Source organism: Drosophila obscura, unplaced genomic scaffold (genome assembly GCF_018151105.1).
Source record: "Drosophila obscura isolate BZ-5 IFL unplaced genomic scaffold, ASM1815110v1 contig_30, whole genome shotgun sequence".
NCBI classification, from domain to species: Eukaryota; Metazoa; Arthropoda; class Insecta; order Diptera; family Drosophilidae; genus Drosophila; species Drosophila obscura.
The window spans coordinates 404531-417005 of NW_024542818.1; the positions used below are offsets into that span (position 1 = coordinate 404531).

At 41.4% G+C, this 12475-nt stretch overlaps 1 protein-coding gene across 1 annotated transcript; it reads right to left on the minus strand.

The window, feature by feature from the left end:
* Positions 1–4117: 4117 nt before the first annotated feature.
* LOC111074342 (mucin-2) lies at positions 4118–7897 on the minus strand. Its single transcript, XM_022367081.2, has 2 exons — positions 7797–7897; positions 4118–7735 (listed from the first exon to the last, which is right to left on the minus strand). The coding sequence occupies exons 1-2, from the start codon at positions 7801–7803 to the stop codon at positions 4143–4145; spliced, it is 3600 nt and encodes a 1199-aa protein (XP_022222773.2). The 5' UTR covers positions 7804–7897; the 3' UTR covers positions 4118–4142.
* Between the last annotated feature and the right edge of the window lie 4578 nt (positions 7898–12475).

Below are 12475 nucleotides of genomic sequence, written 5' to 3' on the forward strand. Positions count from 1 at the left end.
ATTTTTCCAGGTAATCGTTGGGCATTTTGAAACAGGAAGAAGAAAGAAATCACATAGAGTGTCTGGAAGAATATTATAAATTATACTTAAAATCATTAGAATCATTATCCAGTTTCTAGCTCTCAATTTTTCCATCTCTTTTTGTACAAAAAGAATTTATATTTTACACATATACAAATAAATGTATCTAGTTCTCCAATAAATACGAGGTAGCCTCGTGTCGGTCCACTCGACCGTAGTATTTTCTTTTGCTTTTTGTTGTTGCGTATTCAGCATGTCAACTGCGAAAACTCAATTTGCCTAAGTAAATAAACGGAATATGAATGTTTAATTTGTTTTATAGATATTAAATAAACACACGACTCGGCGTAGAAATGGAACATACACACACATCACAAGCGATAGAAAAAACTTTGACTTCAAAAAATAAAAGTTCGTTACAGAAGGAAAACGAGAGGAAAAGGCCAATTTTGTGAGAGGGAACAGAACGAGAAGTAGCTCCCTGACTTGTAATAACAAAAATTTACAATTCTCAAAAACTTTGAGCAGTGGAAATTCTTAAAGAAAAACTAAGAAAACCCCCCAGAGGCAATTCTGGCTTACAGTTTGCTTTTAATCTTTTTCTCATTTTTGGAAACCTATAAAAAAAAGAGCTTTAATTAAAATAGCACCAGAAGAGAGCGAGAGAAAGAGGTGCGCAAAGCGAAATCAATTTAATTAAACTTACCACTCACTCTCGCTTTCGCGAGACTCCTCCACTCACTTTCCTTGACTCCTGCATGCCAGCGTGATGGAGCCTCTTTCTGTTTTCTGTTCCGCTTTTGGCCAAAGAAAAATGAATGTTTTGTATGCAAACAAATAAAAAACAGAAACAAAAAGTCAGAAAGCAAGAAATAAAGCAAAAGAAGAGGTTAAAAAGTTCAGAGATTGGTTAAACCAACAGAATCCACCTGCAGGCATTACGAATTTGGTATTTCGCATTTAATTAAAATTGTCGTCACTGCCAGTGGACAGTGCGTTACGTGAATTCAAGACCAGGGGGAGAAAGGAAATGAAAATTATACAATGTCTAAATTTTGTTACTCCCTTCGATGAAACTGTCGATTATTTCCTATATTAAAATGGACGCCTCCTTCCTGTCGACATTTAAGTTGATTAAATAACAAAATTATTGATTCGGAACAAAATTAAATCTTTTAGCAACTTGACTCTAATGAAACGCTCTGTATAAGCAGACAAATGTGCCACACGCTGATTTTTAATTAAGCCACAAAACCCCTTACCACATGCGGCGTATACGCAGTGTCGCCTTCAATTTGCTCTTCATCTCCATCTCCATCCCTTACAGACTCCCCCGCCAGCACCCTTGCCACTCTTGCTTGACACACACGCCCCCTTTTCAGCCTCTCCCTTCAGTTCATAAAATTTTATGCGTGACTCATGATTTTTGTGAGTTTGGATCTGTGTTATTTTTTTTCTCCGTTGACTTGTTTACATGGATCCCTGACAAATAATGATGAGTCGCTGCCTTTTATGAATATGAATGTTGCGGATGGTTGGGTTGGGTGGGCCACCAGGAACGGGGAGTCATATAAAGAACGAATCGTGGCTGGGCCATAAAAACCTAAACGTCTGCGTCGGTGGCGTTAAATTTGTGAGAATTTTGTTTTTATATGACCGGATCGTGTTATGACAACGCTTACAAGTTGTTATCACACAGAGGAGGAGGGTTTTGGGTCTTTCGCTTGGGTTCTGGCATAAGTGGATGGATTTGTCACAGGATGGTAGTAAGGGTATGAGGATATGAGAAGAGGACTGCTAACAGGTGAAAGAAAATTAGCCGGAATTCAAAGAAAATTGCTCAAGGAAGTTGGTCAAGTTTTTTATGATTTTATTCGGAAATGAGAAGAGTTTTAGCTGAAAAAAAGTTAGCATACGAAACTTAAGACTTTAGGAAAATGTAACTAAAATGGGGAAAATTTCAGATTGAACGAGAAAATTACAGATCTCTAAGGCAAGTATTTTAGGCACAGGATTTTTTAGTTTTCATACCATATTTGGAAATATGAAGTCTAAACCGTTTTTACTTTACTTTCAAAACACAAAGTGCTTTGCTTAACGAATGTACACAAAATGTTATTCAAATCAAGGCAAACTACATAGATTGCAGGTCACTGAACCTCAAACTGCTAGCTGAATTCCGAACTAACTGAATTTAAAGGCCCCACCAACCCCTGCAGCAGATGAAACTCCAAAGTACAGAGAAACAGTAGAGTAAAATGCATTACGAGTAGTCCGGCTCGGTTCGGTTGAGTGGAGTTTCCCCTAACTGGCCATAACATTTGATTATGTTTTCATAAATTTTCATAAACCCCTCTTTTCCGGTTTTGCATAAGCTTTTTATACAATTTTCACTTGAAATGTAAATATTGCAAAAGTATTGCAATTTTCACGATGAATTTTTGCTATACATATGTGTAGTAGTATATTCAAAAATGCCATTTAATATGCAATATACACACAATACACAGCAGACTGCAAAGAGTAGAGAAAAAGGCCAAAAACTTTCTGTCTGGGGCATGCAACATGGCGGCATTCTCGCGGGAACTATAAAATACATTTTACATAAATGGATGATGGGTATTGCACATTAATATGCGGCAGCACAAAACTTTCATAAACTAAAACCCAAAACTCTTAATGGTTGGCGGAGAAAATACATAACACCCACACACATGTGTCGAGTGCTTTTAGAAAATATTTCCATTGCAATTTATCGTGTTATCTGGGATGTGAACTGCTGTGCTGGTTATCCTTGCATATCATTGAGTGTCAAAAGTTGAGCCCAAAGTTTACTTGCCATCCCAGCCATCCATTTAGTTGACTTAAGTCCTGGAAACAAAGGCAATTAGTGCAGCAAATGTCTTACCTATAATTAGTTTCAAGTGTTGTTTATGCACTTTCAAAGTCTTGATTGAAATCTTGGCACAGCATTACACAGCAAACGTCAAGTGGTACATTTATGAGTTTAGTTTTTTGGAGCTTCTGGCACTCTACTGTTTTGGCAGCTTACACACTTGGCTGCGATTCAACTGTGCAAAGTCCTAGGGAAATTGTTTTTTATGGCCAATCAACAGATAATTTATGGCGCTCACTGGAAATCCCATTTAAATTCTATAAGTCAGTAAGTATGCTTATCTTCAATTAAATGGTTTTCAGGTTCATGTGACTTGTTGCTGAGTTTAGTAAACTCACCGATTATCCCCTCCCAAAAAAAAACAAAAAAAACTCAACAAGAAGAAATCTTTGTTGGGTTTCGTTACAAATCACTTGAGAGCGGAGCGTGCCAAAAAGCGCTCCTTGTTGTCTATCGATTGAAGTGCGACAAATGGAACGCATTAAGTTAACATTATTGCCAAACAATTTGCTCGAATTGTGTTCATTTTGTGTCGTTACTGTCATTGCCTTCTCCCATACATAACTTGCCTCGCATTCGTTGTCCTCGATTTGGCTTCCTTTTTTCTTCCTTTTCCTTCTCCTTTTCCCTGTTATCCCCATACCACCCTCCTACAAGTTGCACGAGTATTCCCCTCAGATAATTCCCTGGCAATTGTGTTTTCATGTGGCCAACCCCAAATCTGATTAGACGAAGGAGGAGTTCTCTTTGTGCCTCCGAGAAATGGGGCCGAGAGTGAGTATCAAACTACGATAAATGGCTGAAACTTGTAAGCGAAAGAATATTATCCGTATGTAGAATTGTCGTGGGGAAGAAATTGCTTTTAGCCTGTTGCTAAAAATATGCCCTATCCTGTGTGCATTTGTGAGTCTTCCAGGAGCTAGCTTCCACTTACACAATGCCAATCGGCTTGTTCCCTGTCACGGGAATTGCCTGTTAAGTGGTAAATTATCTACGTTTCGGCTTCCACTCTTTCTCTCTCTTATCTTTTTTTTTTGTGACAAATTACGGAAAGGGTTTACGTGTAATTGATAGCAGTAACATTACAAAAAAATAGTCTGAATGCAAAGCCCTAAAAGTGTATCTTAAGTGGTTGAGCATTTGTGCACTTAGACAATTGATTTTTCACGGAAAAAAGGTAAGAAATGAATGCATGGTTATTCTTTATTTAAATTACTAATATTATTTATCTTCTCTTGTAGAGACAACTTTCATTGGGCATCGATGTACATTGAAGCAAGTTTTCATTGAAGAAGGTGCCCGCATCGCAATCGACTGCATAAGGAATGGGATAATCACACACCACATAGCGCATGCAGTCATTCGGATATGGCAGAAGAGTTCCCAGAGGATAGCCACAGCAAATGTTGGGGGTGTAGGGATCCAAAGTGGTTGGCTCCTTGGTGGTGGATGAGGGTTCCTGTGTAGTAGACTCGGTAGACGATGGTATTGGGGTAGTGGACTCTGTTGTAGTCGGTTCAGTTGTTGTAGACTCCGTTGTTGAAGGTTCCTTAGTCGTGGACTCCGTTGTTGAAGGCTCCTTAGTCGTTGAATCTGTCGTTGAAGGTTCCCTAGTCGTAGACTCTGTTGTTGAAGGTTCAGTTGTTGTAGACTCCGTTGTTGAAGGCTCCTTAGTCGTAGACTCTGTCGTTGGAGGTTCCTTAGTCGTAGACTCTGTTGTTGAAGGCTCCTTAGTCGTTAAATCTGTCGTTGAAGGTTCCCTAGTCGTAGACTCTGTTGTTGAAGGTTCAGTTGTTGTAGACTCCGATGTTGAAGGCTCCTTAGTCGTAGACTCCGTTGTTGAAGGCTCCTTGGTCGTAAACTCCGTTGTTGCAGGCTCCTTAGTCGTAGACTCCGTTGTTGAAGGCTCAGGTGTTGAAGACGCCTGAGTTGTCGAAGATCCTGTTGTTGAAGGTTCTTCTGTTGTTGTAGACTTCGTTGTTGAAGATTCCGTCGTCGTAGATGTTGGTATGGCAGGAGTTGTCGCCTTCGGACTACAGTTTGCCAAATCAGGATCCATACACTGCAATTCCGTGGGACTAAACTCCAAACCGTCGGCACAATCATAGCCCACAGGTATCGGGTATTGACATACGATAAATTTGGTGCAGTTGTTGGGATACGGCACCCGAGAGTCATCCGTTTTGCCCTCGCAAACTCCACCAGATGGCTTTGGTGTTGTTTGGGAATCTGTGGTGGTTGTTCCAGGCTCTGTGGAAGATGAATCTGGCTGTTGAGTGGTTATTGAAACGGTTGATGAATCTGTAGAAGAATCTGTGGAAGAATCTGTTGATGATTCAGTTGACGATTCCGTAGATGATGCTGTGGATGAATCTGTTGAAGTATCCCCTTCTGTTGTCTTTGTCGATGGTGTCGATGGCGTTGTCGATCCCGAAGGATTGGCAGTGGTTGTGATCGAACAACCGGCCAGAGATGCGTCCACACACTCCCCCAGCTCCACACTGAACTCATCCCCCTTGTCACAGTCGAAGGCCACAGGTATGGGGCGATCGCATTTGATGTACTTGGAGCAATCGGTGGGATACGGCACCAACGCACCATCCACCACATGGTCGCAGGGATTCTTCTGGGGTGGCGGCCTGGTCACCGCTGTGCTGGTTGTCGGTTCGCTGGTGGTTGACGTGGTGGATGCGTAGTCCCAGCGACAGGCATCCGATGGTACATCTGGACCGCATTTTCCGCTCATGGGATCGTAGTACTCCCCGCAGTTGCAGACGTCCATCATGTAGATATAGTCATCCACACAGCGGATGAACCACTGACAGTTGTCCGGATAGGGGAAGGTGTCGCGACTGCTGTTTGTGCATATCGTTGGCTCCAACGGTGCTTGGGTTATGCCTGGGGACGGCGTTGTGGTGCTGGCATCCTGATCGCAATCGCTCTCCTCCCAGCTGGCGCAGTTCTGGTCCTTGGAACTGAAGTACGATCCCGCGGGGCAGTAGAAGGCAATGGGTATGGGCGAGACACAGACGATGTACTTGTTGCAATCCTTGGGATAGGCGATATTTTCACCCTCATCCCGGCCACCGCAAATGCCACCCGATGGCGCTGGAGTTGTGGTTGTTGCCACAGTGGTCGAAGGTGGCTCCGTTGAGGGTGTGGGTGTGGGTGTGGTTACCTTCTCGGTGGTTGTGGGTGCTGCTGTGGTTGCTTCTCCTACTTGACAGGCCGTCGGGGAGACATTGGGACCACAATTCAATGTCTCGGGATCAAAGTAACTGCCATAGATGCAGGGCGCCAGGACCCATTGTCCACCTCCCAGACACAAATAGTATTGTGAGCAATCCTCGGGGTACGGGAAGGAGTCTCCCACATCCTTACCCTCACAGAGCTCCGCGGGTCCCAGAGTTGTGGCCCTCGTTGTCGTTGTGGTGGCCGTGGTGGTGGGTGTGGTCGCCTCAGTAGTTGTCGTCGTGGGTATCGGTGTGGTGGTGCGATCGCCATAGCACAAGACATCATCAGCCTCATCGCAGATGAGGAAATCCGGATTGAAGAGCGTCGTAGGAGGACAGTGACCCATCTCCACTCGATTGTCCTTGCAGAGCAGAAACTGCGAACAGTTGCCGGCATATGGCAATCGACTGCCATCGGGTAGACCCCTACAATCATTGGGATCCACATCGGACGGCAGTCCCGGTGTGGTGCTAGTGGCTGCCTCTGTGGTGGCAGTTGTGCCATCAGTCGTGGAAATATCCACAGAAGTTGTGGTACTCGGAGCAGTCGTGGTAGATGGTGGAACTGTGGGATATGGCTCTGGATCGCAGTGCACTGAATCGGGCGTATCGCAGATGTGCAGCCAGGGATTGAACAACTTGTCCGCTATGCAGTAGTCCAAGTCCGTGCAGCCATTGCGGCACGAGAGGTACGCACTACAGTTGTAGGGATAATCGTAGAAACCATTGCCCAACGGCTGGCAGTAATCCTCCTCGACAAACTCTGGAGTGGGTCCGCACTCCACATCGTCCGCTTCTGTCGTGGAAGTGGAAACCATCTCTGTAGTGGTGGAAGTAGGCACCGTTTCGGTTGGGATGGGGGTGGGCAATGGCAGCTCCTCGCATTCGGTTGTGTCGGGGGTATCGCAGATGAGCAGCCACTCATTGAAGACCTTATCCTCGACACAATAGTTGAGCACTGGCCAGCCATGGGTGCAGTTGATATACGCCTGGCAATCGTACGGATAACGATGCACCGAACCATCCGGATATTGCCTACAGAAATCATCGGGAATGCCAGGCGGCGACTGTGGCGGGTCCCAGCTGGAAGTTATACAGGGAATGTCCGTCACTTTTGGAGTACTAAAAGTGGTTGGTTCTTCGGTGACCTTTGGAGTGCTCAACGGTGTTGGTTGTTCGGACGCTTTTGGAGTACTTAAAGTCGTTGATTCGGTGGTAATACCCGGTGTAATTCGCGTTGTTCCATCCGTGGGTACGGGCGTTTCAATGGAGTAGTAAACACAATCCACCGCCTGCGGATAATTGCATATCTGCGAGGAATTATCCCACCAGAGCTCTGCTGGACACAGCTTCACCGTGGGATACAGACAATCGCAGACGAGAAAAAGGCTGCAATTATCCGGATACGGCACCAGGGCGCCAAAGTCTTTGCCCTCGCACATGACCTGGTTCTCGTATCGCCGCTCATTGTCGCAGGTTTGATGGCGCGGTTCCACCTGTGGCATGGCCACACCTCCATTGAATTGCCAGCTCCAGACGAGTGCTACCATCAGCAGCAGCCATGTCAAGAGGTTGACTATATTAACTACATATACGAAAGAAATACGAATAATTAAAGATATTTCTAGAATTTAAGACAATTTTACCTTGCATTATATTCGCTTTATATGAATTTATTGGCTCTAAATTTGTTCATTTCCATTAGTTTATTCTTCAACGTTTAATTCCACACTGAACTCTTCCTTCATTGGAGTGCTTGCCTATAGTTTGAGGTCTTCCACTGATATGATATTGATAGCATATTAATGACAGCTTGATTAGATTTAATTAGAAATTCTATGAATTTCATTGGAAGTGATATTTTTTTTTTTGGCTATTTGCTTGAAGATGTTTTCAAATTAAAGATGATTTAATATTGATAGATATCTGAGAATACACGCGCATTAACCTGAAGTGTTTTAGGACGTTGATGAATTGCCTTGGGCGGTGATTTTATAGAGCAAGTATGCAAGAACTTTGAGTGTGTTATCTATGAGCTGGAAGTTTAATAATTAAAGAGCAGGAAGTGCCATAAATGACTTACGAAGTTGCGAATATGTTTTGGGGTATATTTTCTGCAAAATCCCATTGAGAAAATAGACCACAAAAAATGTAATATAAAAAAAATAAATAAACAAAATTCCCAAACTAGACAACAAATTCCAAAAACGAAATAGACGAAAAGTTCCGTATTCATGTCTTATCTTAGGGTATAAATATTTTCTGTTTGTAAGCCTAATCTTTAAAGTTTAAAATATTTTAAGGGTAAATAATAATTAAAGTTCTTTGCTTATTATCTAATAAAATTAATTGGTGATAATTCGGTGAACTTTTTTTTTTTAATATATTAAAATCAAATCTTTAGATTGTTATTTACTTGTCAGTCAAAAACTAACCAGCACAGAAAATTCTCTCATATCTTTAGGTTAAACTTCTCGTATTATCTTAACTTTAAAGTATTGTGTATTCAAAAACTTGACTTTTGTTAATTTAGCTTATATATTATATGTTTTAAGGTACCAATTTATATTTTATGTTCAACAAATGCCTTAAAAATTGTTCATTTTATAGTCTTTCAGTTCAAAGGTAAATCACTTGCTGTCCTTGTACGCCCCACTGCCTCCTTCCCGCTGACATGTGTGCTTGTGTGTGTGGGTGCTGCTGCTGTGGTGTGGGTCCCGGTGGGAGTTATTGCCCTTGTTATTACACTTATTGTTCTTGTTCGGAGTCGCTGTCGGCGGGACTTTAATGAGACAACGTGACCTTTGCACGATAGAACGGAACATTCTCTCTGTCGCTATGTGCTCTCTGTTCGTTCAGTTCGTGTCACAATTTATGATCGGCACTCGACGGCGTAAATTACACAAATAAAAGTGCGCCAATAAACATAAATGAAGCTAGAAGTTTAATGCGCAACAAGCCATTAAAATTAAGCGACAAAACATGAGCAGCACACGAAAAATTGGCATAAAAAATACCATGTCCAAAGTTCGAGCCAAGAGTTTTTCCCAAAGACTGCAGCTGCTGCTGTTTGCTGCTCCTTGAAGGTCTTTCAATTTGTGCAGCAAATTACTTAAAAGCATAAAAATCTATTTGGCTGAGAGATGTTTTTATGCCATCGAGCAAAACTCTCACAGTTTTTCCACCAACCCCCCACAACCTCTTTGGGGTTGACAAAACGCCCACGAACCATGAGTAAGTAAAGTGCTGCTGGCTGGCTGAAAGGCCAAAAGCCTTTTAAAATAAATATGAAATTATCCCAGCGGGAAAAAAGAGGCAAAAAATATATCAAAAATTAGTTGACTTTGAGTAGAAATTGTAATACGTTTGTGGATGGGAACGTTAAAGAAAATTATCCATTTGAAATGTTGTTTAATATTCCTTAAATATATTTTATTTTAGCTCCATTCATTCAGTATTCACCCCAAAAACCATTCAATCAGTGTATTCATTGATAGCTTTATGTAGTCAATCAAAATTTGTTGCTTTTCTACTCTTAAGTATGCCCCAATTTACGTGAAGCTAACTCTAGATGCAGTATCTTTGAGATACATATACCCGCAATCAAATTTCTGCACAGTTTCTCCTTCTTTTGTGGTACAATTTTTCAGTTTGATCTGTTGGCTGCTGTCAAGCGTTTGATCTGCAACAGATTGAACTATCAATTATGCCCCAGCAGACGTGACCAGCCCCTGACATGTGCCACATGCCACTTGCCGCACACACACGCAGTGCCATGGCCCATGGGGTTGAGAACTGAGGACGGAAGAGACTGAGGGCAACCATCAGGCGGCAATGTTAAAACGGACGTTTAGTTACAGCTGAGCACCTGCCCGACCGAGACCGCCTGGCTGCCTCTCAAAGGGGACGCGGGCTTTGGGGCGGCATGCCCCAAACGTGTCCTACATGCAAGACGGAAAAGCTTCTCGGAACTGTGGGCGGCTACCCCATAGCTCTTCGAGTGCCCCGCTTTGTTTGTGTTGCATGAAATTGACCCGGTGCGTGTGTCGCCAGCCACGAGGCAGGACTCTCAATGCCATGGATGGGTTTATGCAGGCGTGGGACTTGATTCATGACGAGACTCTCGAGCTCGTCCACAGATTTACTTTGTTTAAGATGGGGGAAAAAATCAAGTGGAAAACGCTTTGGGGGATAGTTTGACTCTAAAGATACCCAAACTTTTAGATATCTAAGCAACTCTTTACGAACTATCCTTTCCAATGTGAGGAAAAAAGATTAAAATAGTTGGCAAGATTTTTGTGTTGATTGGAAAAATTATATCTGTTCCCACAATCATCTACTCCTACCGATAGAAACGTGGACTAATTTCCACCAGCACAACATACCCACATGTCCTTTTCGCTTACCCTGTATAAAAAAAGAACTATTAAAACCCAAAAAAAAAAAAGAAATTCCACAAAAATGCAATCAAGTAGCAACCAATCTTGGCCCCCAGAACTGTTGCAAGGACTCAAAGTCACAGAGCAAACAAACGAACAAACGGAACAGAAAAGAACAGGATAACCCAAAAGCAGGAGTCCACATAATATGCATGTGCATCCTCTTGCGCGCCCCAAGGCCCAAGGACCTTTGCCATTGTGCTTTGTTTGCTACTATCCAACCACTACCCTGTCTGTTTTTGTAGTTTTTCTATACTGTTAATTAAAATCCAATGATACCCAAGCATCCAGGACCTTCTTTTAGTTTTCGTTTACAGTTTTGCTCTAGCCTGAATCTGCATTTTTCCCCTACTGCTGTTTTCGAAAGAAAGTCTCTCTAGTTTTTGATTCTCTTTTGTATTGTGTTCTGGGAAGTTTTTAATTGCACACATTTTTTGCAATGCTCCTTGATAAGAATTTGTGTACCTTTTTCTATCTCTTTTTATGTGTGTGTGTGTGTGTTCATATTTTTTGTTGTGTAGGCTACAATCTAAAATCATCAGTAAAATTAAAATATATATTTTTTTCGTACCATTTTGAGATTCATTTTTTCTAATGAAAATATTTGTACATGGTTGGGAATGGAATACAAATTGAGATAGAGGGAATATAGCCATAAATGTGGGAGAGAAAAAACCAGCAATAGCAGAGAGAATGGGTGAGAGAGAGGGGTAAAAAAATTCTCAAATGGAGAAATGCAAGACCTAAAAGTGGTCTATTTTATTTTTTATTAAAATTCATAAATTAATCGAGTATGGGTAGAATATTTTCTAAATTGATGGAAGGAAGATATTGGAAAATGAAAAATATTTATTGAAAAATGAATTTGAGTGAATCAATTGTAATGGAAAAATACGAGAGAATATTTTCTTCGGCAAAAGGTAAACATTTAATGAAACAAATTGAAAGAAAAGTGGCAAGTCAGTCTCTTGATTGATATTGCTAAAGGATTGATACGGCTTAATTGAATTTTAATTGCTGAAAAAGAGAAATTAATTGTAAAGAAAAAGGGCATAAAAATGGCATATAAATATAGAGAATATTTTATGACCATTAATTAAAATGATATTCCGAATTGATGGATGAACAAAATAAGGATTGATTGATATTGCTCTGAAATATTTTCACAAAAACTATAAAATTGGTGAATAGATAAACAGAGAAAGGAAACATCTTTGATATAAACGGATTGATGACTGATTTTTAATATTTTTGAACATTTTCTTTTTTTGCAGGTAGTGTGGTTCTTTCCATTCAGAAGAATGCCGGTAAGTAGCTAAAAATATGTTAGCTCACAGATCCTCTTCCATCTATGTATTAAATTCTAGCTGCAAGTATTTTTGAAATAGTTTTCAAGAATTGTTTACATTTTAAGTACAAGGCTTTCTTGACCTATTCCCAAAAGCATCAACCTAATGATTTTTTAATAGATCCTCATGCTTATAGTAATAAAACCTCCTCCACCGGTGCCAGCATATGGTGCCAAATTACACCGCTACACCGCTACACCGCATATAATTCTCTCCTCTAATCTCTTGCCCATTTTGTAGAGTTTTCTCTTTATGGTGTGTTGGCGCCTGCGTTGCTCTTTGAGAGGAGAGATTTAACTTCGGCTTTCACTTCGAATTTGGCTACAACCCGAACACCGAAGAGGTCTACCGTTCTTGGCCAAATAAAGAAACAGTTGCTGTTCAGCTAAGGCCCAAGACAAAAGGCTTTTCTCTGAAAGGAATTCCTTGAGGTTATTTTTTTCTTCTGGAATTTAACGTAAATCTCGATCCGAATATCGGGTAGACAGTCGGACAAATGCAGCTGCCATTAATATTATCTACAGAGATATAAACAGT